Source organism: Canis lupus, chromosome 1 (genome assembly GCF_011100685.1).
Source record: "Canis lupus familiaris isolate Mischka breed German Shepherd chromosome 1, alternate assembly UU_Cfam_GSD_1.0, whole genome shotgun sequence".
NCBI lineage: Eukaryota > Metazoa > Chordata > Mammalia > Carnivora > Canidae > Canis > Canis lupus.
The window spans coordinates 26,582,208-26,607,615 of NC_049222.1; the positions used below are offsets into that span (position 1 = coordinate 26,582,208).

General features: G+C 35.9%; 1 protein-coding gene and 1 long non-coding RNA gene across 12 annotated transcripts in view; one reads left to right on the forward strand and one right to left on the reverse strand.

Moving 5' to 3' along the window:
* The window catches only part of EYA4 (EYA transcriptional coactivator and phosphatase 4), a 306,025-nt gene that overhangs the window by 150,268 nt on the left and 130,349 nt on the right, over positions 1-25,408 (forward strand). For all 9 annotated transcript variants that reach the window (XM_038526049.1, XM_038526048.1, XM_038526050.1 and 6 more), the window contains exon 3: positions 22,993-23,042. In XM_038526049.1, the coding sequence (XP_038381977.1) occupies positions 22,993-23,042 (50 nt within the window). The remainder of the gene's footprint in view (positions 1-22,992; positions 23,043-25,408) is intronic.
* LOC111095294 overlaps positions 5,238-25,408 on the reverse strand; it is a 28,738-nt gene continuing 8,567 nt past the window's right edge. The window contains exons 4-5 of one of the 3 annotated variants that reach the window (XR_005353515.1): positions 22,329-22,380; positions 5,238-5,552 (exon numbers count right to left, since the gene is read on the reverse strand). This is a non-coding gene — a long non-coding RNA (uncharacterized LOC111095294). Of the gene's footprint in view, positions 5,553-22,328; positions 22,381-24,710; positions 24,868-25,408 lie in introns of those variants that run through there. The other 2 variants (XR_005353517.1, XR_005353516.1) reach the window with 2 other exon arrangements.

Here is a 25,408-nt window from a genome sequence, read left to right on the forward strand (position 1 = left end):
TACAAGAGAGGATAGGGCAAAACTGCTTTTAGATGGAGTGATTGAAAAAGATATCTTTGAGAAAATGAAGTTTAAGCTGAGGCCTGAAGGGTAAGAGACAGCCAGTCTTACAGAATGGAGCGAGAGCACCTTGGGGCTGGAAATATGAATGAGAGGCCTTGGTAGGAGAAAGAATTTTTTTTTTTTTGAGAAACTGACGGAAGTCCACGGTGGCTGGCATACAGTGTCATGGAGAAGAATTGTCAGACATAAGAATTAGGGAGACAACTGTATAGTTTACAAAGCACATTATAGAAAATAGCTTAAGGCAACCAGCTGAGATACATAAGACATTGGGTTTTTTGTTTGACAAATATAGGCACTGTGATTCTGTGATTGAAGGAGGAAGACTCACCCAAGGTTACTTTGCCAGCAGGTTAGATGAGAGCTCCAGCCTCTGACACCTAGTCCTGGGCTCTTTCTGCTGTGAAGATCTCCTTGCTGAACATTTTCATATTTTCCTGCTGCCCAAGGTCATCATTGTGCAATCATTTAATGAACTGAAACACTAAGAGGCAGTTGGAGTATGGAAGGCCAGTTGTACTTACATAAATGTCTTTTGGATTCTTACTTTGGAATCATAGTTTTCTGTTTTCTCTATTGGATTACTTTCATTTGATGTGAGCTATTCTTTTTTCCTTCCTTCCTTCCTTTTTTTTTTTTAAAGGAGCTGCAATGTAGAAATTAAATATTTAGTTTCTAAGGCATGTGTAAAGTAATATTTAATAGCCTCTGAGTAAGAGTCCATTGGACTGTCCTATACTAATATAATCCATGAACACAGGTGTATAAACTTTGTTATTTTTTCTGACTGTTAGGAAGCAAAGTCTGACTCTTGTTTGGCCCTTGTTTCCTGGTAGAAGTTGTGAGGTTTCAATATTAGATAATTGAGGCAGGTGGTTGGGACCAAAATTGTGTATCTTACAATATTTTGTTTAATAGACCAGGTAGTAATGTATAATTATTCCTCATTGCTGAGTTGATTTTAGTTTGGAAATATTTGCCTATAAAATAAAACTCATTCCTCTGTAGCAGAGAGTAGCATGTTTATTGCCCATTATAAAAGATTTGGGCTCCATAAGCACAGAGTTGTTTTAGCTGTAATTGCAGCCCATTGCATGTCCTGATGTCCTGGAACTGGAACCTGTAGAAATTGGAATTCAGGAACTCTATTAAGAAATGATGATATTTTGCCTTCCACTATTTCTGTGAATATAGAGTCCTTGGTATCTGACCTAGAAGTCTTGTATACTCTGCCAGCCTCTGTGAAATTGTGACAGGCTAACTTATTAGCTTGTAAATAGGGTAAAACCCCAGACCCTCCACAATTTTGGGCAGTTTTAGTGATGAGGTGGGGATGTAGATAGAGACAAGGCTTTATGAAAGAGAAAAGATAAGGACTTCATGGGCAGTCAAAGGGATTTCAGGGAAATCTATGGACATTATTAGTGAACATTTTGACCAACTTATTTGGTCAATTAGGGAAAAAACGGTCCTCCATTTTATGGCCAGTTAATGAGGATGGATTAGTGAGGTAGTTATAATGTAGGTTCAGCATCAGTTGCTGAAAGATACCCTGCTTGTATGTCACCCTATTTGAGGCATGGGGACTTCCTCATCAATCTCAGGGGAAGCTTCAAATCCACCCCATTGTGACAAATAGTATAATGACCCATCCTGGTCTGGAGGAGGCCTCTGACCCTCTCCAGACAATAGTTTAATTCCATGGCCTAAGCATGAAATGAGGGAAATTTGAAACTATATGGGTAATAACCAAGCAAATGACTAGAACTTTGGTGGTTCACTCAAAATATGAAAGTGTGGGGTGTATAATACTTGTTTAAAATGGCAAAGCCAAAAAAAAAAAAAAATGGCAAAGCCTGGTCCATTTTATGGCCTGTCCCTCCTGCCGTCTGTCATACCAATCGTAGGTCCAGGAGGAAACAGTGGAGGGTCTTAGAGTTCTTGCAGTGGGCTGCTATAAGGAAGTTTTTCCCCCTTGGGGAGATTTCTGAGAAGCAACTTTCATGGGGTTGTACCACTTCTGGTTTCCCCATATCCCTGATATAGATACCAGGTATACTTCTTTTGAGTCCAACTGAATGCCTGGCCCATGGAGGCCTTGTGACTCTTCCATCTGATATTTACACTTTGGAGTATATCGGTTCATACTTAGTGAGTAATGGGATAAGAAGGGCCCAGCAGGCCTATATCAATGGAAATGATACGGTCAGGAATGCAACCAGCTTGATATCAGAAGCATCTTAATTTCCCTTGAAAAAATGACAGCTCTCCCTTTAGGGAAAACTTTTATCTCCTGACTCACAGAAGGTTCCTTTAAATTCCTGGGCTTTCTTGTTTGCTGATGGATTGGTGAGGTTAAAACCTTATTTGGTTAGGCTTGGGCTGCAGTGACTGTTCAGCTCACCATCAGCTATGCATAGAATGGATATTGTCTCTCTCAGTGTGCAGAATTCAAGGCAATTCTCCTAGTGCTGGCCAATATTCCTTTTGATGAATCTTGTTGCATAGTTACTGTCTCCAGGAGTGTTGTCAATGATGTATTTGTGGGGTTTGCCACTTGAAAAACTACCAACAGGCAGATTCAAAACATCCTCTGGGGATGCCTGGGTGGCTCAGTGGTTGAGCACCTGCCTTTGGCCCAGAGCATGATCCTGGAGTCCCAGGATTGAGTCCCACATCAAGCTCCCTGCATGGAGCCTGCTTCTCTCTCTGCCTATGTCTCTGCCTCTCTCTCTCTCTCTCTCTCTCTCTCTCTGTGTGTGTCTCATGTATAAATACATAAAATCTTTAAAAAAAAAAATCCTCTGGGGGGCCACAAGTGATGGAAATGGTTAAGCTGTCAGAGTCATTCATGAAGACCTTTAAGGTAAGGGCCTACTCTCTGATAAGAACCAACTGGAATCAAGCTGCTGGTTCAGTTTGCACCAGACTTTTGCCATTGCTGCCTAGATTCATTACAGTACTGAACATGCAGCAGACCCATAGCCAAAGACTGAGTAGGAGGTGAAGCACTCAGCTTCCATGTGGAGTGACTGGTGTGGAATACTGATGACTCATGCTAACAGATGACTTGTTTGTCTCAGTGAGATGGTGGGGAGACACATCTTACAGTGGTTTATCCCTGCCATTCCTGACAGATTGGGTGCATTGGACCTCCTCTTGGGATGTCGATGGTACCTCACTGCTGTGGACAGTTTTCCAGGTTATGGCTTTGCTGGTCTGTTCTAATCAGCCAACTTCAGCCACACTATCGTGGCCCTTGAAATTAATCTAGATAAGTCTGACAGTGGTGTACCTTCTATCGCAGAAACCAGGGCTGATAGGCAAGGTATCCAGTGGCCCTTCTGTGCTCCCTGTCATCCACAAGCATTTTGTATTGTTGAACATTGGAACAGCCTCCGTAAAGTCAACTCAAAAGATATATAACTCTCTGACCTTCTCTGGTCCATATATATTAGTAAAACACTTTGGTTGCTGAATCTAGCTGGTCCCAGTTTTGAATCATGTCTTGACCACTTCCTCAATTACGATAAGGATTGAAGGGGTAAAAGGTTTCAAATTTCATATTTTGAAGATTTGGGATACCATCCTGACTATCCCTAGATGATGAGTCTTTCTTTCTCCTAAGAGCTACCCCAGATCATCCTGTTTGGTCTACCCTCTGGGTGGCAGCATGGTCAAAAGGGGAAAGAGAGGATTCATATTTATATTGGTTCAGCCACTTGAAATTTCTTGTTACATTGAATCATCTTGATTATAATGATATTGATCACTTGAGCTGCTCACTGATCTTCCCTAGATACTGAAATCTCCCTTGATGACCTCTATAAGTTTTCTAAAAATAGCCTGATCCTCTTGCTCTTGACCTTTCTGGATAAAAGATATCCAGAAAGTATGGGATGATTAGAAAAGGATAAAGTAGTGACTGCTGGAACATGACATGATTTTATGGTATGGAGGAAAAGCAATGACTGAATCTGTGGATAGGAAACTTTAGACCTGGGAGGTGCAGTATTCAAAAAAACATTAATGATGTTTTTGATCTTTCATAGACATTCTTGGAACCTTCTTCTTGAAGGAAACTGCCCTAGTGTGGCTCTCTCATACTGTTAGAAGCACCCTAAATTTAAGTGACTTTTGGCTCTGCTATCCCCTGCTAGATGGCTCTGACGTGGTTTGAGTACCATTTGCCCTTACTTGACCAAGGAGTCTTATGGACAACAGAAGAAGGTGGCTCAGCCCCTCCACCCCTCATGCAAAAAATGTATGAACACATTTAGATGCCATCCCCATCTTTTCCATAGCTATTATTCATTCCATGTGACAAATAAATGCCACCGGTTAGTGGTGTGGACAAATAGAGATTGAACTGACTCATTGCCAAAACTGAACTCAGTTATTGGAACTGAACTGGGAATCTTAAGACCTAGAATCCACATTAGAGGCACCATCCACATATATCTCACCAACTGATATGGATCCTACTTGTGGGGTGCTAAATGTTATAAAAAACACTTTCTTTCTGGGGGCTTTATGTACATCTTATAGCTGTACTTGTTTGGAAGACTTTTATGTTAGGGATGTTATGAGAGACATTCAAGTATTTAAGGATTGTAGATCATATACTTGCCAGATGTGGAGCTCTATCCAAAATGAAGCTACTCTTGTTCACTCAGGGAAGTTTTATGGAGGGGTAACTGACTCATTATTTATGTGTGCCCTGTGGACTGTTACCTCTGTCTCCATTTAGAAAAGGTGGTATGAAACTTGTTCCTGATTTTAGCTGAAGTGATCAGTAATACCATCTTGATCCTGGTGGTATTCAGCCCAGGCTCAAATCACTGGCCAGGGTTGTTAAGGATGTTAAGAATTGCCCCAGAGTTCCTATTGTAGGGCTCCTTGATATCTGAAAACTAGGTGGAAAGGTCACTACAGAAACTTAAGGGTAAAGCCACTTGGCTTTCTTAAAGGTTGACTTTAATAGTTTATGAGATTTATTCAGTTGATTTGGCCTAGTACTCTAGGGGACAAGGTTGAGGTTAATTCTTCAGGTTGGTCTAATTCTGCTGCATAGATGAATTTAGATACAGAATTTGAGGAAAAGGAGGACCCAGTGACTCTAGTTTCTGGCTTTATTTATATGGAGAATATTGGACAATAAAGATAGGATTGGTGGAGTAGTAAAGAGCCTTAGCATTAGACATATTAAAGTTTGATAAGGCTGTGAGATATTTATATAGAAATACACATTGGAGAATGCAAGAGTTTGGAACCCAGTTGATGGATCTCAGGAGGTGATGAAAATTTGGAAATCTACAGCATACAGATGGCATTTAAGACTTGAAAACACATGAGTTATCTAGGGAGGAAGTACAGAATTTGAGCGGTTTAGGGATATTCAAGCATTTTGCCAGCCCCCACCTCCATTTGACCACCTTCACTTCTCCAGATTGCCCGCTTGGTTCCTGAATATCCTTGAGTTTGACAGCCTTAACAGAAAAAGAAGGAAGTATAATCAAATGGCAAATATAATTACTGCATTGATTACTATATAGTATTTGTTCTATGATGGCATGGGCATAATTTGCAAAATGTTTATTTTAAAATAGGCTCTTAGGTATTGGTTTTTGTATTCTAATATAGATACCACATCAGTAACCTAGCTAAGGAGGTGGTTATAATTTGTGGTAGCTGTTTAGTTTTGATTCCATATGGGCTTTTCCAAACTAGCAATTTGAGAATTTATTGTACCTACAGACATTTTAAATTGTTTTTCTCTCCCTTCTCTATGATTTTTCGGTTGTCAGAATTATGTGATTGTACTTTTGGTTCTCTTTTGTTTTCCCATGTTGGCTCTGTTTTATCTCTTGATTTTAATATCTTTCCTTGACACTTCTTACAAAGTTATCTTAATGTTGAATCGGACATTAATGAAAAGTGGCAAGAAATGCTATGAAAGAACCTGGAGGTATTTTATAACTTTGGAGAGGGTGGGTACTTGATAGATTACTTGACAACATACAAAAATAATGATGCCATGTAGTGGGGAAAAAAGGAAGAACAAAGAGCCCAAAACCATCTACCTTGTGTTATGATTTTATGGAGAGTGGGTATTCAGGATAAATGTGAAGGATGCACTTGTAAACAGCAGTACCTGATTTTTTTTTTTTTTAATTTAAAAAAAGAATTATGTGAGGGGCACCTGGGTGACTCAGTTGGTTGAACATCTAACTCTTAATTTTGGCTTAGGTTACAGTTTCAGGGTCATGGGATTGAGCCCTACATCAGCTCTCCACTTGTCTGGGAGTCCATCCACTGGAGATTCTCTCTCTTCCTCCCACCTTCTGCCCCTCATTGTACTCCCCCCCCCGCTCCCGCTGCGCACTCTCTCTCTCTCTCAAATAAACCTTTTAAAAATGATGTGATTTCTACTAAACCTTTGAGTTGTTGTTAAGATTGAGTAAACTTCATCTCATTTCACATATTACCTTGGGGGATATTCACACATTTGACAAATACCAGTGCAACAACAGCACGATGCAAGCCACTGCTGGGATACATCGGCTACCAAGCGGTTCATAAGAATTTCACTTCTATCAGAATGTGGGGCAGGTCCTCACTGACTGCACTTAAATCATGGAAAGGGAGTGTTTTGATGTCAAAGTGCCATTTTCAGTATTTTAGAATAAGAGGGAAATCAAGCATTTACCCGTATCAAGCCTCTACTGGCTTTCAAAGATATCTAGTTCCTTTGATTTTGGCTATTTTATTAACTCAGTTGTACTTACAGGCTACTTCATATAATTGGCATTGATTGACAACTGTCTGCTTGATTTTAAGAGTGGGTAATGGAAAAAATTGTGGTTAAATGAAATATATTTGATAGGTAAAGTCTCAAAAATATATGGTTGCATTGAAAAAATAAAGTTCCATTGACACTTAGAGATGGAAATCTTAGTTCCACAGGAGGAGAAAGGGATACCTAGAAGGGAAAGTTTATTGGGGTCCCTGGGTGGTTCAGTCCTTTGAACATCTGACTCTTGATTTTGGCTTGGGTTGTGATCTCAAGGTTCTTGGATGGAGCCCCGAGTTGGGCTCAGTATTCAGCAGGGGATCTGCTTGAGATACTCTCCCTTTCCTTCTGCTCCCCTCTTCCTGTGCACTCTCTCTCTCTCTCATTCTCTCTCTCTCAAATAAATAAATAAATCTTTAAAAAAAAAAAAAGAAGAAAGGAAGAACAGTTTATCTATTTGTTCCAGTTCATGTAATTAGTTGGTAGCAGTACCTCAGGGCTAGAAGAGCCCCTCAACAATCTGTTCGTAAATATTATTTAAAAAAAAATCAATGTAATTTTCTTCCTTAGTTTAAACAATGTAAAATAATGGTACAACAATTACTTTTATGATTTTAGGAACACCTTAATGACCTAATGTCAGCTGAGGTAAAGGTTATATTTTTCATCAGAAAGATTGTAGTTCTTGGTTCTCTTAAAGAGTTTTAACTACAAATGACATTTGTTTTCATGCTCATAGGGAACTAGTTCCCTTATTTATAAAGTTTTCATCACACTGTGCTCACTGACCCTCTTCCTCACTGCTCCCCATGCTCAGATTGGGAAAGATTACCTCTAGCCAGTCTTTAATTCATGAACTGGGCAGCCTGGGTGGCTCAGCGGTTTAGCGCCACCTTCAGCCCAGGGTGTGATCATGGAGACTTGGGATCGAGTCCCACATCATCCTGCATGGAGCCTGCTTCTCCCTCTACCTGTGTCTCTGCCTCTCTCTCTCTCTGTGTGTCTCTCATGAATAAATAAGTAAAATCTTTAAAAAAAAATTCAAGAACTTACTTTGTCCTCCTCAGGGTTTTGATAGTACAGTTCATTGGGTCTCTATTGTAACAAGAATGGACACAGATTTTGCTTCAATGAATGTTTCTTGAGCTCTTCCAAGTTTAGAAAATATTGAATGACCTACAGTCCCTTAAGAAAGTAGCCATTTCATAAGTATAGCTTTTTGAAATTAAAAACTCTAATTTATACCATAGTCCTCTAGAAGCTAGAACTACTTAAGCTTTGGCTGCAAAGATGACAACTTTTAGTGGTCCAACCATACTAGGAACAAAGAACTGAATCTGTCAAAATGAGGTCTCTAAAATAATTGATCAGTACATTTTATTAACTCTAATAGAGCCAGTCAACTCTCTGTCAAGAAAGCATTGTGGCATCAAAACCTGGGCTGAACAGGTGCTGCAGGTGGATTGTTTACACTTATCAAGTGTCTTAGCTACAGCAGCATGAGAGCTGGCTCTATGGGAAGACAGCGCCGTCTTCAGTTCCCCAGGGCACTGGGGTTTCTGCAGAGCTGCCTAAACCCGAAGTAGGTGATGGCTTTTTACTCAGTTCCTCCCTTGAAAATGAAAACTACTCCAAAACAAACGTGCTACATATCATTTAGATTGAGCTGTTTACTCATTGGCTATCGGCCTTTCTTTTGAAAGCTTTGCCTCACTGTGGCATTTAGAGCCACACTGTATAAAGATCAAGAAAAATGGAAGAAATCATCCCAGAATTATGTAGACAAATTGGAGGCAGTAATTCCCCTAATGCCTATAAATGCTACATTGAAATATTGTACAAGGAACTTATCAAATGAGCATAGTCTTTTGAGGTCTATGGGGCATATTTTTAAAGGGCGAAGGGATGAAAGTTCATAATATCATTTTCTCTAAAGAAAACAATTGTTTTTTTTTTTTTTTAATAAATGAGAAAGAAAAGGAACCTCAGTTCCAGAGAATGGACTTAATTTGCATTACCCTTATCTCTTGAATTTAGCTCTTTGTTTTCATTATATTAGAATTTAACATATCTCTCTTCTTCCTTTGTAAACATAAAAGGCTTTGTGTTAGAAAACATTTTACATAAAATGATAACTTCTGTGCAAATATAATTGTGATCATCCCTTCCTCTACTTCAAAGATACATAAAAAATGAATTAAATAAAAATGCTTGTGATTATCTTCCCATTTTGTCAGCATATGTGTGTGTGCTCAAGGGAAGGAGAAAATGTTGGACTTAATGGAGAAATGTAATAATGAAAGTAAAAATTTACAGGACTTCTTCCTCGACTGAAAAACAAAACAAAACCCAAAGGGAACAAAAACCAAAATGCTGGTTTGGGACAAGTAACAATTTCATGAATCTTTATTTAAATGAGTATCAATCCTTAACTGGTCAAGAGGTATTTCTTCTACAGAGATGTTTTGCTTTAAGAGAAATTAAAATTTGATTTTAGAAAATTTAATTCAGGGATTTCACTCTTTGAATAGCTATACCAGTGAGTTGTGAGGACAGTAGGTTAGTAACCTAGAAATCAGGATAAATGCAGTATGTTTCATGTGTGCCCACTGAAAGACAGTTACTGTCCATGGGAGTGACCTCGGATGGCAAGTCATCTTACTATAAACAGAAGGGCATGGAGAGCCATTGGCTGGAGCTAAGAGTGTTTACTCTCCAGGTGTCCTCCTAGTTAACCTAAATAACTACACTGCTCCTGGAGCCTGAGGGTTCCTGCCAGAGCACAGTGTTTTTAAGGCTATCGATGTTGGTTAGAGACTATAAACCTTTCAGAGTATTGTGTAATACTCGAACCGGGTTTTATTCTACTCACACTGGAGAGTGGAAATTATTGGCTGTTGAATTTCACACACACACACTTATGCACACACAAAACTTCCAAATAAAACTGTAATTAGTTTCAGGTTTTGGGGACTTTAAACGAGGTAAGTTGTATTTAGCTTTTGATTGAAACATTATAATAATTACTATATTACATGATAAGTCATACGTTTAAATATAGGCAGTTCAATCTCAGAGAAAAATGTTAGTTAAAATAATTTGGATTTTTCACAGTTTTAGCATAAGGATGATAGAAGAAATATGTACATAAAATTGAGCAAGTGGGTCAATATGGAGAAAACACCCAAATTGACTGTAGGATTTAAAAAAATTAACACTATTTAAATGAAAGACTCATTTCTGGATACTTTTTGCTTTGAAATATTGTGCTGAATTTGGACTTTTCATTAGATTTAAAATGTAGTCGTCTCTATGATGACTGTATTTTTTTAAGAGAACAAATATTTCCCTATTTTTATGGGAGTTTTTTTCTAAAATGTTAATAGTAAAATCAAGTTTAACTTCTTTAAAAAATCTTAACTTTCTGATTGGTTTTACCTTCATTTGGATGTCCGGTTGAGTGGTACTTTGGTTTAGAACCTTGATGTGGAAGCCTTTAATATGTTTTGGTTTAGATTATTTAAATATATTTTTGTATCTTTGAATCTCATGAAGAAAGAGTGTGAATTGCTGTTTTGCTGCATCAAGGGGCTAAGATGCAGTAAATTGTCAAAATCATTTCAGTATCTAAAAGATTTCTTTCATCTAAGATGACTAAGGAAAGCTTTGTTCTCAATACTGTTTTATTATTCTTGTGAGAAAAACACAAATCAGGAGGAGAAAATATCCTCTAATCCTAAGTGTCTGTGACCACTGATTTATTGCCACAGTGAGATTGTTTAGGGAACCTATTTGAAGAGAGAGAGGTTGAATTATCACAGCCAATAAGTTTTCCAGTTTGGGTTCCAGGGTCTACTGAGCATCAGTCGGCACTCTCTGGTTTCCTGCTCTGTTCCTGGATTGCAATTAGGATTTTCTGAAATCCTGTCTAATTGAACAGTGATGTTGCACTACCTTATTTTGCTTTTGGAGATCTTGTTTTTTCACCAAAAATTTTCCAAACTACTAAAATATTACTTATCAGAACTGGCAATGATCTATAATGCTTTGTGTTATAACTTCTTAGGAAGAGGAAGAGGGAGGCAAGGGGGGAAGAGGGGAGAGCGAGAGAGGAAGAGAGGGAGGCTAGGAGGGAGGAAGGAAAAGGAAAACAGAAAAGTCAATTTTACAAATCTCTACTTTGATTTTTCTCTTTCTTCCCCTAAGTTCTTAAAAATTACTGTTAGAATTTTCAAAATTGTATGATCTGACTTTTCAAGCTTGCAGCCACCCGCAGAAGGAAGCTGGTTGTGTGTGTCTGGGGGCAGTCTTAAATTTTGCTTTGGGGAAATGGTGCAGCCAATTTTGAAGGTAATGCAGCTGTTGAAGAAATACAAAAGCCAGATGACTTCATAAGTGTGTATTGAGAAAACCAAGATAAATTGTCCTTAGAACCTGCTCTCACAAAGCCATTTTAATTGAGGCCAAAGAGGAAAAAATCGTAAGTATATTTCAATTATTTATTAGGTTTACCTAGAATGAGACCTTCACTACAGATAGACCTAATCTATGATTCCTTTACTCTTTAACCTTTGAGTTTAGCCACTATGTGGATCCATTTTGCTTCAAGACTGCAGAGGGTACTCTATTCCTTATGGTAGATAAAGATTTAGGGCCACAAGCCTATGAAATTACTTGAATAAATCTCACTTCTTGTAGGGAATCAAGTTCTACATTTAAAAGAGGCTTATAATAAATTGCTTAGTTTTTACTTGAACTTATACAGTTAATAGGAAAATTTCTTCTTATTACATATTTGTATGTGTGAAATGTTTTATGTGAAACTTTTATCATATGCTCTTAGCTTTCGAGTAATAAGAAATGTTAATGTAATTTAATTTAATTTGTTAGAAAAGAGACAGCTGGGTGGCTCAGCAGTTGAGAGTCTGCCTTCAGTTCAGGGTGTGATCCCGGTCCCGGGACTCAGTCCCACATAGGACTCCTTGTGCCGGAGCCTGCTTCTCCTTCTGCCTGTGTCTCTGCCTCTCTCTGTGTCTCTCATGAATAAAGAAATAAAATCTTTAATAATAATAATAATTTGTTAGAAAATCTACTCAGAATCTATAATTTGTGTTTCTTAGTGTGTAAAATATGTCACAATGTGTTTTATTAACTCGGCTAATGAGGAATTTCATTTTAGTATGAAAATCTAAGGAAAGGTGATTTATAAGGTTTTTATAACAATGGTTTGCAAGATGGATTTAATATAAAACTATATTTTAAAGCTGAAAAAGTTGCTAAAAATTGTAAAATATATATGATTAAAATAAATAGTGCTACAAATATATATATTTTTTACTATTGTATATAGTTTAGTTTAAAAAATGATGCCAACACCCCAGAATTTCCTCTTTATAAAAGTTGTCATTTAAATGGGAGATCAATAATTTAAAATTTACAAAATTAGAAAATACAGCTCTGTGTATACTTTTTAAAAATCAATATAAAAGTACCAGAAGTATTTATATCAGATATAAATAATCTTCAGATTAATCTATAGATGTATGCCAGAAGTATTTACATCATATGCCCAATTTAAAATTACCTCTAACATTTTATTGTTTACATTCTATCAATTTGTTTCTAAAGTCAAAGGATTTCTCAATTTTCCTTAAGTTACTATGATACCTTTGGACACATTAGGAGAGTTTTTATATATTAACTGAAAATATCTTTTAGAATTTATATATATGTTTCAAACTAAGATTTTACCAGAAGCTTTTACTAAAATTATTACATATAAATTATATAAATACACATTAGTAAACCAGATTATCTCTATATTAGTTATCATTCAAATTGAAAAGGTCAGTTATCAGTTATACCTAATAGACAAACAATGTTAGGTACACCAGAGCATGTTACACTATGATTAATGTTTATGCTGCAAAACAAATGATTGCTAATCTTTGCCTGTGGCTAAATTCTTTTGAAGTCTTATGGCTAAGATGAGCTGAATTTGTTAAGTGGAAGAAGGCTGCATTGTCTGGGGACCTGTTGTGCTTGGCAGATCATGATAAATGGGGAAATTTTTCTTAACCTTGTGGCCAAAACATTCCAATATCTAAAAGAAGGGAGGAGGGAACCCCACAAAGATAAAGAAGGTGTTGCCAAAAACATTAGCAAGACTTGTCTATTTAGGGGAATAAGATCAATTCTTAAGATTGTTTTAAAGCATTATTTGTGTGAATTCATAAATTTTCACTTGGATGGAGGGAAATCTAAAGCTAAAAGATTTTTATATTTAATATTGGTGGAATTATTCTTTCCTGGTTCATTGAGAAAATGTATAGAAGAGTCAGCAATGTGAATTTAATTGCAGTAGCTTCTACCAAATTAACATTATGCTCATTAAGAACTAGTTTTTTGTTTAGAATTGAATATTCCATTTTGCTTTTTTGATGTGTTAATACTGTCTCCTTGTGACACCCAGGACTGCAAAGAAACATATAAACATAATGTAGAAAGGAGACCAAGATCTAAGGTTAATATCTCTTAGGTGTTTATAGCACACATTTGTGAGACAAAAAAAAAAAAATAATAAGAAGTCCTTTTAAGACTTATCTGTCATATTTAGGTAGAGTATCATGGTTGAACAATCTAGTCTCGTTTCCAAACATGAAGGGAAAAAGAAAACCTTTCATATGTGCTGTAACATGATATGTTAGGGCATCTTATGGTTCCTTTTGTGGCATTTTAAGTACTCTGTTACCTTTGATATAGTCCCTGTTGGGTAATAATGAAAAAACATACCATTAGAAGGAGTTTGAAATTTTTCTGGATATTTCATATAGTGTATGTGGAGTTTATGGCAGGTGACAAAGGACTATGGCATAATTAAGGAGAAAATGTGCTTCCAAATTCTAAGAGCTTATAAGATTTGACATTTGATTTAAAACTTATATGCTGTACATATATAATTATGCTTTACTTCCCTGAGTCATTGTTACTAAATTGGGCTTTAGATACATCCAACCTTGCAATGAACTCTCAAATAATGTGAAAGCTGTTGTGACAGTTGTAGTTGATGAAGAGTTATAGCCTATAAGATTTTTTACTTTTAAAATATAATTCCTCCCCCGGGGGTGATTTTATATAACCTCCCTCCCCCAAACCTGGTCCTGGAAGGCCCCCTGCTTTCAAGGCCAGAAATCAAGCAAGATCTTGCCCATGACAGTCCAGTACTAGAGGGTAAAAATAATTTCTACTTCAGGTTTTTAGTGGTGGATTTTTACTTATTAACGCTCTAACCCTACTATTCTTAGTATACATGTTTATTTTGTTTACTGTTGCAGTTAAAAACGGAGTATGCAATTATATCTTTGTATTTTATCTATGTATAGCAATTAAAGGATATGGCAATTTTTCTTTGAACTAAAGTGGATGCAGATTTCCAGTTATGTTGTAGAGTTCTCTCACTTTTATAATAAATAAATAGCTTGGGCTTTGGAAAAATGATCCTTGGTGTTGCAGAGGAGAAGCTTGCGGAAGCAATGTTACAGAGGTTGAAAAGGGATATGCTAAGAGAAGAGTAAAAAAATATTATGAACTCCATGAGAAGGATTTCAGAAATGTATGCATCTTAGAGATGCTTTCTTAGAGAGTTTTTCAGAAAGAATGACACTTTATAAAAGTAGATTTAGATTATTTATTAATTAGATTTTTATAAAGTCTGTTCCCAAGACCTTAATTTTTTGACTACCATTTGGCAGAATGGCATTTTATTTTATGTTATTTATATTATATTATTTTATTTTGAAAAGACTCTCAGTTTGTATGGGTATATTAAAACAGTGGTATATATTTTTTTAATTTACAAATTTACATGACAACCTTTGTGTTCCAAAAATGTTTTTATGCGTCGTTTTTAGAAATTAAAAAATGAACTGTAACATAGAAAAATGTAAAATAGGTCTTGTTGAGGAATGTGGAGACATTTTTGTTGAAGCTGATTTAGATGGTGTCTAAGTTTGTATTTGTATGGGACTACTAGCAGAATAGCAATTCTATGCTGATCTTTTCAACAAACTATAATTACTTGGTTACATAAATAATCATAGATTATGTCATTAAAGTGTATATCCTGTACTAAGTTCTAGAGTGGTATTAACCTGTGAATATTAAATTTACAAAATGTAGGTATATTCTATTTGACTAATCCAAGTAAATAAATACCTAAAATAATTTTTGGTAAAAGCCTCCATATTTTGTTGAATACTCCAACTATTATTATTTTGGCTCAATTAAAAAAAATATTTATTTATTCATGAGCGACACAGAGAAAGAGGCAGAGACACAGGCAGAGGGAGGAGAAGCAGGCCCCCCTCAGGGGCCCCGATGTGGGATTCAATCCCTGAACTCCATTCCAGGATCATGCCCTGAGCCAAAAGCAGAGCTTAACCACTGAGCCATCCAGGCATCCCAATTTTGGCTCAATTTTTAAAAATTAATTCATATACTTTTATATTTTGTTAGTTATGTTACTACATGCATTCTGAAGTAAAATTTAAAAAAGCATATTTTAATTCATATTTATTTAATGCTACTAACTTGAAAACAAGATGATTTGAGGAAGCCCATGAAAATTATCAGCTATTTCAACTAATTGAAAAAAATTAAATGTTTTAAAGAGGTCATCTAATTAAAATGTATTTTTAATGAGAGCATAAGTTACATTCCAAGAATACAGCTGAAATAATTTTAAGAAATACGTTTTCATTCCATTGTGTAATTTGGAATTCAGATATGACTAACTTCTAAGTATTTGGAAATATGAAAAATGTAATAACAAAGGATATTTCAGGAAGTCTCTTATTTTCACTAAGTCAGAACTTAAGGTAACTGAAGTTAGATACCTATTCTGCTTTATTGGACAATTATTTAACACATTTATCCAATCCAGTCATAAAATACATTTTATAATATGTATATTAAGACAAGACACTGGGCACTGATACATTATAGTAATTGTATATATATTGTTTATTCAGTCAGATTTGCATTTTAGAGCATTTTATTTGAGATACAACCAAAGTTGGCAACCTAAATTTTGTTGTTGACTTATGTCACTTTCTGTGTTTACAAAGAATTTTCCATGCACTTTCTGTGTTTACAAAGAATTTTCCATGCAATAATCCATAAAATAATTTGCATTTGGAGGACAAATTTTATTTTTATGTCTTTTTATTTCTTTTTTCCTTAAACATACTGCATTCAAATCTAATTTACAGGGATCACTAGGTGGCACAGCGGTTTAACGCCTGCCTTTGGCCCAGGGCGCGATCCTGGAGACCTGGGATCGAATCCCACATCGGGCTCCCGGTGCATGGAGCCTGCTTCTCCCTCTGCCTATGTCTCTGCCTCTCTCTCTCTCTCTCTCTCACTCTCTCTGTGACTATCATAAATAAATAAAAATTAAAAAAAAAAAGAAAATCATATATCAAAAAAAAATCTAATTTACATTATATTTCCTACACAGGTTAGTGAAGAAATAAATATTGTCTTACACACCATCCATAAAGATACATATAATGATTTATTCATTATATCAGCAAACTTTCATCTTTGAAGTTTTCACCTTGGGTTTATAGTTGCAGAATTAATTATTATCACTGTATAGTATATTTTAAGACTTAATCACTAAAGTTCATTTCAAAACAAAATGAAGTTACAAAAGAAGTCATTTTAAAATATCATCTATTATTCTATCCTTTATTTTTTAAATTATCTTTAATGTTTTACAATTATAAACAACTAGATTAAGTAGAAAATAATTGGGATAATTGGCTCCAGCTTTTTTAGAAGACGGTGAATGAGATAAAAGAAAATTGTTCTTCCTTGCAATTTTTTTAAATGAGTTAATTCTGTTTTTCCTGAGAAAATTGTAAGTTTCTCAAAGGATGTAGTGATTAGAATATATGAAAAATTTTAAGGTTTTTTTATATATGAATATAATAGTCATAATGAAAAAATTCTAGAGATGATATATTCTGCATATATTTTCCAGACATTAAAATTATTGATTACTCTCAATACTAAATCCCACATTCTTTACAATTCATTTATTAATTTTTTTAAGATTGTATTTATTTATTCATGAGAGACACAGAGAGAGGCAGAGACACAGGCAGAGGGAGAAGCAGGCTCCCTGTGGCTCCTGCGATCCCAGGACCCCAGGATCATGACCTGAGCCAAAGGAGATGCTCAACCACTAAGCCACCTTGGCACCCCTACAATTCATTTAAAAAGAATAGTTTACATTACTAACATACAAACAGCCTAAAAAACTGGAAGAATGAATGGTATTATGAAATTAGAACTACTTTTATAATTGTCTAACTATTGCAATATTATTGAGCAGTGTTCTCTACCCCTTTGTTCTGCTTTCTCTTGGAACTTATTGTTGACATATTCTTTGTTTGCTGTTTACAGATTTATTGCATATCTTCTCCACTAGGATGCAAGATCCATGCAGGCAGGCTTTTGTTTGTCTAAGTCAACTTTGTTCAACAGAAATAGTGTGTAAGCCACATGTGTATTTTAAGTTTTTTAGTAGCTGCCTAAGAAAAATAAAAGCAGGAAATTATTTTATTAATCCAGTATATTTCATTTCTCAATATAAAAAATACTGAGATATTTACATTTTATTCATGTAAAATATCTCCATTTTTTTCATTTCTTTGAAATCCTTTGTGCCTTTTGCACTTATAGCACACCTCAGTTTAGACTAGCTGCATTCCAAGTTTTAAATGACCAAATGTGGCTAGTGGCTACTCTGTTGGACTCCTCAGGTCTGGTTCTTTCCATGCCTAGAATGATACCCAGTGCACTCAATAAAGATCTGTTGAATGAGCCACTCGTGATATTTCAGACATAAAACACCAACAAAATAACAGAAGTTGTTTTTCATGGTAGACTTTTTTTAGAGTTGTTGTAGTGTTGGCAGCAGCATCAAATGCTAGAGATATTTGGATAATTTCTTTTTGCATATATGGACTTTAAATGTTAGTGCTTGATAAAGATAGGTTACTTCAGTAGCCCAATTTAAAAGATTACTTAAATTGTTGATGTGTTACAAGAAGTAACTAGTAGGTTCTTTAAAATTTTTCCCATGGGATGTTTTAACTCTTAGTTTTAAAAAACATACAAAAGCAACTGGCAGATCTAACAGAGAGAGAGAGAGAGACTTGATATATAGTATTCAATCAGTTCTGATTCCATCCCTGTCAGTGTAGCTGTAGGACATTGGGCAAGTTGTTTAAACCTCTTTGAGCTCTAGTTTTTAAATAGTATAGCAGGATTTCATCCATCATACCTGTCTTCATAGAGTAAATGAGATTACATATGTACATAGTCCAGCACAGTGAGTGGAAAAAAATAATTGCTTAATAAATGGCAACAATTATCATTAATATAGTAAAAATTCAACTTGCAAATAGGACATTTTAATCTTAAGTTTAAACATTTTAGGTTGTATATTTATGAATTTTAGGTTCTTAATGTACTGGTTAAAATACCTTTATAAATGTGGATCTGAAGTTTCCTACACAACTTGCTTATAGATTAATCTTCCTGGTTCTCAGTATTCTCATCTATGAATTGGGTAAAAATAGTTTCTACTTAAGCTTTGTGCCTGGCATCTCATAAACACTTAAAACTTTTAGCTATCATTCATTCATTCATTCCAAAAATTCAGTGATTTGATATTTTTATGTTAATTACATACTGAATAATTTTTTTAAACATATAATTTGTTTTCATTTCACTTTGATTTTGCATGTAGTTTTATGTTAAGTAGAGTAAAAAAATCACATTAGTGCAGCCTGTTGACTGCATTTAACACTTTTCATCCTTTACCTCTTGGCATATTTTTTGCCCACCTCCTAGTGTGTCTTAGGAAAGCCAGGATTTGGATTTAAATTATGGGCATGAATATCTGCCTCATTTCTTGGCCTGCTTGTTTTGCCTTTTTTCAAAAACAAATTCAAAACTAAATTGGTGATCACTGAAGACAGAAGGTTCTATAGGTTTTGTAAGCATATACTTTCTCCGATAGCATATATACTTCATCAGCCATGATTTAATGAAGTGTTGTTGATCTCTCAGATGGGAGTGTGTGTTCAAATTTAGGTAAAACTGTCCATCTGCCTTCTAGTTCTGTGATCAAGACACAATAAACATACACGTTTCTCAATGATTCATTTAACTTTTTCTCCATCAGTTCAGAAATAAGATAGGGTTTTTTGAAGTATTTTAAGGAAGTTATAAGTTAACATCTTTTTTGGTCTTTGGTATTACCAAATTTTCTTTCCAAGGGCAGATTAAAAGATCAGATCATATTCATCTTTATGTTTTGCTTCAGTTAGTAGCTTATTCTGTCAATTACGTTTTAGGAATATCTGTCAAAAACATCCTCTCACCTCTGTCCTCAAGGCTCTTGTCATAATTTAGGTCATCACCATTGGTCACCAATGGATTGAATGTGATTCACTTAGTAAGCTAAGTGAAGTGTCTGAATCCATTGGGGTGCCATAACAAAGCACCACAGACTGGATATATTATAAACAATATAAATTTATTTCTGATGGTTCTGGTTGCTGGAAGTCCAAGATCAAGGCACTAGCATGGTCGTGCAGTGAGAGCCTTGCTTCCTGGATCATAGCCAATGCCTTCTTGCTGTGTTCTGACGTGGTTGAAAGGCTAGGGAGCTCTGTGGGGTCTCTTTCACAAAAGCATCAATCCCATTCATAAAGGCTCCACCCTGATGACCTAGGCACCTGCCAGAGACCCCACTTCATAATCTCTGGGGGTTGGGATTTCAACATATGCCTTCTGGGAGGAAACAAACATTCAGATCATAACAGAGAATATCTACTCAAGGCTAAGGAAGTAGTGATATGCAAGATCAGTGCAAACTTCATGGAGCTGCTTTCATGGAGCTTAACGTCTCTCTCCTGTTGCATTAGACTCTGCAGCCTTCACCTCGTCCCCCTTCCACACTATCTTTTAGATCATCTCTACCGAGGCTGTCTCTTAAAACTTTTCAATGGTCTTGATTGCCCAAAGATTAAATTCTGAATTCTTTGTCATATATAAGGTATTCTTAATAATAGGATTCTGCCGGCAAATCTCATGGTATTGAAATGCCTTTCTCTAAATCTAGTCTTTGAAGACTTTATTTTTGAAGACTCAGTTGAGAGGTCACTTCCTTTGTGGCTCTCCTCATTTTCCTTTGGCTGGGATAGGTTGTCCTCTGAGCATCCATAACACTGCATAGACCTTTCTTACAGCAGTCATGGTACCCTAAATATTATTCTCCCTTCATTTGACCTTGAACAAATGAATGAAACTCCTAAAAAGAATCACTTTGTAGAATTTATAGCTCTGGCAATATTTATAGATAACGAGTATCTGTATCTACTTTAGTCTTTGATCACATACTTATTTAGCATTAGCTACAAATCTGAGACTCAGTGGTTTCTTACTAGACAGTGGGTAATCAGTACATGTGTTCTCTGCCATTATATTATAATTACTACTTTGAGGATAAATTAAAATAATTAGCACTTTCTGGTTAATTATTTGGAGAATGATGCTTTATAAAGCCATGACTATTAAAATAATTTTTGTTTTTAAGCCATAGGAGGCTTGTCTAGTTCTGACTCTTGCTTTGGGAGTATATATTTAATTAGATTAGATTTTTTTTTTTTTTTAAGATTTTTCCATTTATTTATGAGAGAGAGAGAGAGAGAGAGGCAGAGGCACAGGCAGAGGGAGAAGCAGGCTCCATGCAGGGAGCCCGACGCGGGACTCGATTCCTGGTCTCCAGGATCACGCCCTGGGGTGAAGGTGGCATTAAACCACTGAGCCACCAGGGCTGCCCGGGAGTATATATTTATTTGCTAGTGTGGTTTGGAGCTTCTTCAGCCAGTCCCAAAGTCCAGTCATCATAGTCTTAAGGATCAGTCTGAGGTGATTCTGCATATTCATTGGGTAGTTCATATAGCTTCTGATGAGGAATCATAGGAAGGAACCAGTGGGAAATAATGATTTTGTTCTGGTATACTTCCCTTATAGCTTTTTTTTTTTTTTTTGCTTTTTTTTTTCTTTTTGGACAATTTTTAGTGGATATAAGACTTTTGTGGGGTTTGTATTAAATTTTGTTTATATTTTAAGAAAAGTCTTCCTTTTTTAAACTTTTCTTTTTTTTCTTTTTAACTAATTGCTCTTGAAAATATTCCTTCATCCTTTCATCTTACAGTGCTGAGTTCCATGTTAAGAGCATAGATGATGTTACAGGATTGGAAAGGGATGATAATCCCCTTGCTCATCAGTTTTATTTTCATATTGTATAAATGTATATACAGGATGCAAAAGAGAGTGTGGTTGATCAAGCAAAATAATTGATTTTCCAGATGATGAAAACGTCTAGGCTTAGAGATGAAAGCAAAAGATATTTGAAAGCATAGGAGTTTTTTGTGTATTTGTTTTTTAAGTATTCTTCTGAGTCAGAGGAGGAAAGAATTACTTGATGAGCTGGAAAGATGATGCTGCATCGTTAAAATTCAAAACTTACTCTTTTTAAAAAGATTTTATTAGAAAGAGAGCACACAGGCCCATACATGAGTGGGGAGAGGGGCAGAGAGAGCAGACTCCCTGCTGAGCAGAGTGCCTAATGCAGGGGTTGATCTCAGGACCCCGAGATCATGGCCTAAGCCAAAGTCAGATGCTTTACTGACTGAGCCACCCGGGCATCCCTCAAAACTTACTCTTAAGTGATGCCATTAGTATCACAGTTGACACTCATGGTGTGTGCCCAATGGTGCATATCCAGTAGACTTTTCACTTTGAAGCTTCATGTTAGAATTTAAAATGCCCCGGATTCCTTAGGTTGCATAAATGGATCCTCACAGTATTAACACCCAGAGAATCTAACAGTGGGCTTGTAAATGTATATTGTTTGTGCTCCACATTCACTAAGGAATTTTTTAATATTTTTAATTTTTTTTCAACTTATTTATTTATGATAGTCACAGAGAGAGAGAGAGACACAGGCAGAGGGAGAAGCAGGCTCCATGCATCGAGAGCCCGACGTGGGACTCGATCCCAGGTCTCTAGGATTGCGCCCTGGGCCAAAGGCAGGCACCAAACCGCTGCGCCACCCAGGGATCCCCCAGGAATTTTTAAAATCGAGTCTACTTTGCATATAATATACATGCATGCATATATATAATGTACATCAAATTGAGTCTACCTTGCGTGTAATGTATATATATTACTTTACTTATATATTGCTTTACTATACATTACATTTACTTATGTACATTACATCCAAAGTACCTTACATTATATATGGACAAATTAAGGCCATTATAATCAGATAAAGTATCTGTGCTTGAAATTAAATGTGAAAGACAATGGATTTGTGCTTTACCTTCTTTTAGAGACTGTATGACACACTCTTGTCCAGAAGTGGTTAGCAAGTCCTAGAAGCAAAAGTTACTTTCATTCTTTACCTTTTGTGGGCTAAAAACTGCAAAGTGGAAATATAGTCTGCAAAATATACTGCAAATATTAATGAGAAATCTGTGAGCCATGCTAAAAACTTAATTGATATGCTGAGAAATATATATAAAACATACAGCCACTGGATTCAGAAAATAAAAATTAATATGTGAATATTTTAGCTAACACTGTGCTTTGCCCCCAGAACCTGGTGTTTATTATTGTGACTGTGGTAGGGGACAGAAGTGGTATCAATTGGAAAAACATTTCTTAGTGAATTGAAAACAGTATGGCTTTCTTGTTCCTAAGTGGGAAACCTGGTTCTTTGGTTTCTTTGTTCCTAGTTAAGCTAGTCCCAAGCCACTTCAGCTGAACGTTTTACATACTTATGGAATCTAGGGAAATGCTTTTAGCAGCTGATCATGGGATAATGATGAAATATACTATTTGGCACTGCATGCTGCTGCTAGAAAATATGGAGATTTTATAGAGATATTGGTGAGCAGAGCTGTATTCACTTCAACAAGTGTGTGAACCTGAGTGAGGAAGTTATATCTTCCTATGAGAATAACCATCCTTTTTTTTTCTTACAGGTAAAGAAAACGTGCACAGAATCAGACGTTTCGGAAGCTCAGAATTCCAGGTACTGTAAAATAGAGGCTGAGACTCCACTAAGGAAAAATGGCAGTTTGGGAGAACTAACTACTCAGTAGGATGTTGTACTCCAGATGCAATGCAATTTGAAACATTGAGGTTCTTTAAGAACTTTTCTTTATGAAAATTACATTTTACATTGGCTAGTGTACGGTTAATCATAATATGAATAAAAAGGATTCTGGGGCAGGGGGCAGCCCTGGTGGTTCAGTGGTTTAGCGCCACCTTCGGCCTGGGGCGTGATCCTGGAGACCCGGGATCAAGTCCCACATCATGCTCCCTGCATGGGGCCTGCTTCTCCCTCAGCCTGTGTCTCTCCCTCTCTCTCTCTCTGTCTCTCATGAATAGATAAATAAAATCTTAAAAAGAAAAAAAAGGATTCAGATTGAAGTCAGCTTTAAAGAATGATAGTAGAAACATCCTTTAGAAATACTTGAAAACGCTTTCCTTTGCATTCACTGTGAGCTCAGCTTCATTTATCTTTCTAATCTTTTCTTATAATGTATTCACATCTGACATTTTTCCAGAAACTGAATAACTGGGATCCCTGGGTGGCGCAGTGGTTTAGCGCCTGCCTTTGGCCCAGGGCAGGATCCTGGAGACCCAGGATCAAATCCCATGTCAGGCTCCAGGTGCATGGAGCCCTCTGTCTTTGTCTCTGCCTCTCTCTCTCTCTCTCTGTGTGACTATCATAAATTAAAAAAAAAAAAAAAAGAAACTGAATAACTTTCTAGTCTATGTTTATCAATAAAATTACAGTATTTCTTTTTTTTCTGATAAAGCATTGCTAGATTTTGAAAATAAAATGCTCTGTCTTTGTCTCTGCCTCTCTCTCTCTCTCTCTCTCTCTCTCTGTGTGACTATCATAAATTAAAAAAAAAAGAAACTGAATAACTTTCTAGTCTATGTTTATCAATAAAATTACAGTATTTCTTTTTTTTCTGATAAAGCATTGCTAGATTTTGAAAATAAAATGTTACCAAATTGGAAAAATCAAAATTGCCTTGGCATTCTCCTTTTGGTTATTTGGAGCCTGTAGAAGTGATGCAATAAAGTGATCAGACTGCTACAAACAGGAACTTAGCACCATGTTGTTGTTTGTGCTTAATAGACCAGATATCCAATAGATATTTTCATGCCTACACATTTTTATTTCAAAATCCAGGCTTAAATTTTAAATGGATAAGTAAAAATATTGTAAATACCATTATAGTAATAAACATATCCTAAGTATCATATTAATAATATAACAGCTTATTATGTTAAGTAATTTGTATTCCATAGTGAGGTGAGTCTTGGTTTATTTTGTTCTCCTGGATCCAGTGTATGATGTTAAGTAGTAATTTTCTTGGTGTAATACAGCAATACAGATATAGAGAAAATGTTTATGGGCACCATATATTCTTTTTGGAGAGCAAGTATATATCATGTGTCGTACATGGACAGTTGGAATAACTCTTCATTCGTTTTATGCAGTATGATAACTTATGCAGTTAATTCTGATGCATCTTATATAAAAATGATTATAAATGGTCTTTTCTTTTGGACCATCAAGAGTATATAATATGATACAGGATTTTGTTTTTAAAGATTTTATTTATTTATTCATGAGAATACACAGAGAGGAGAGAGAGAGAGAGGCAGAGACAGAGGCAGAGGGAGAAGCAGGCTACATGCAGGGAACCTGACGTGGGACTCGATTCCCAGTCTCCAGGATCACGCCCTGGGCTGAAGGTGGCGCTAAACTGCTGAGCCACCTGGGCTGCCGGATACAGGATTTTTGACATTTGTTCTTTCAGGCTTTGGTCTTTGTCCTTTATAATTAGATATCAAAATATAAACAAGTAGCTTATCAGAGCATTAGGAAGTGGATGAACCATTAAAGTTTTTCCTATAAAGCAGAGTAATTCCAGGATGCATGGAGAGAAAGAAAGATCCACACTCTATTCCTTGTGGGCATTTTCTTCCTAATCATTTTGCTGACCTTTCTGAGTGACCTACCTGTGACTTGTTATTTAAGTAATTATAGAGTTTTTGCAAAGCTGATCTTGAGGATTTGTGGGGAAAAAAAAGGCAGTATCATCATCCATATTAATATTTCATGTCAAAATTTTTTACCCTTAAGGCCACTCAGGATTTTTGGACATGGTATTATGCTTAAATTTTAAACAAGCAGAAAGCCACCAAACTGATTATGTTCACAATTGATATCAACAACTTAGAAGAAAAACAGAAAATTTTGAAGTCAGTGTGTTTAAATCAGAATTAGATCATTCTTTTATTTAGCAAATCTCAGCTTATATGGCCTTAAAAGTACAATTTTGTTTCTAAGGTAAGTTGTGGTTATTTTTTAAA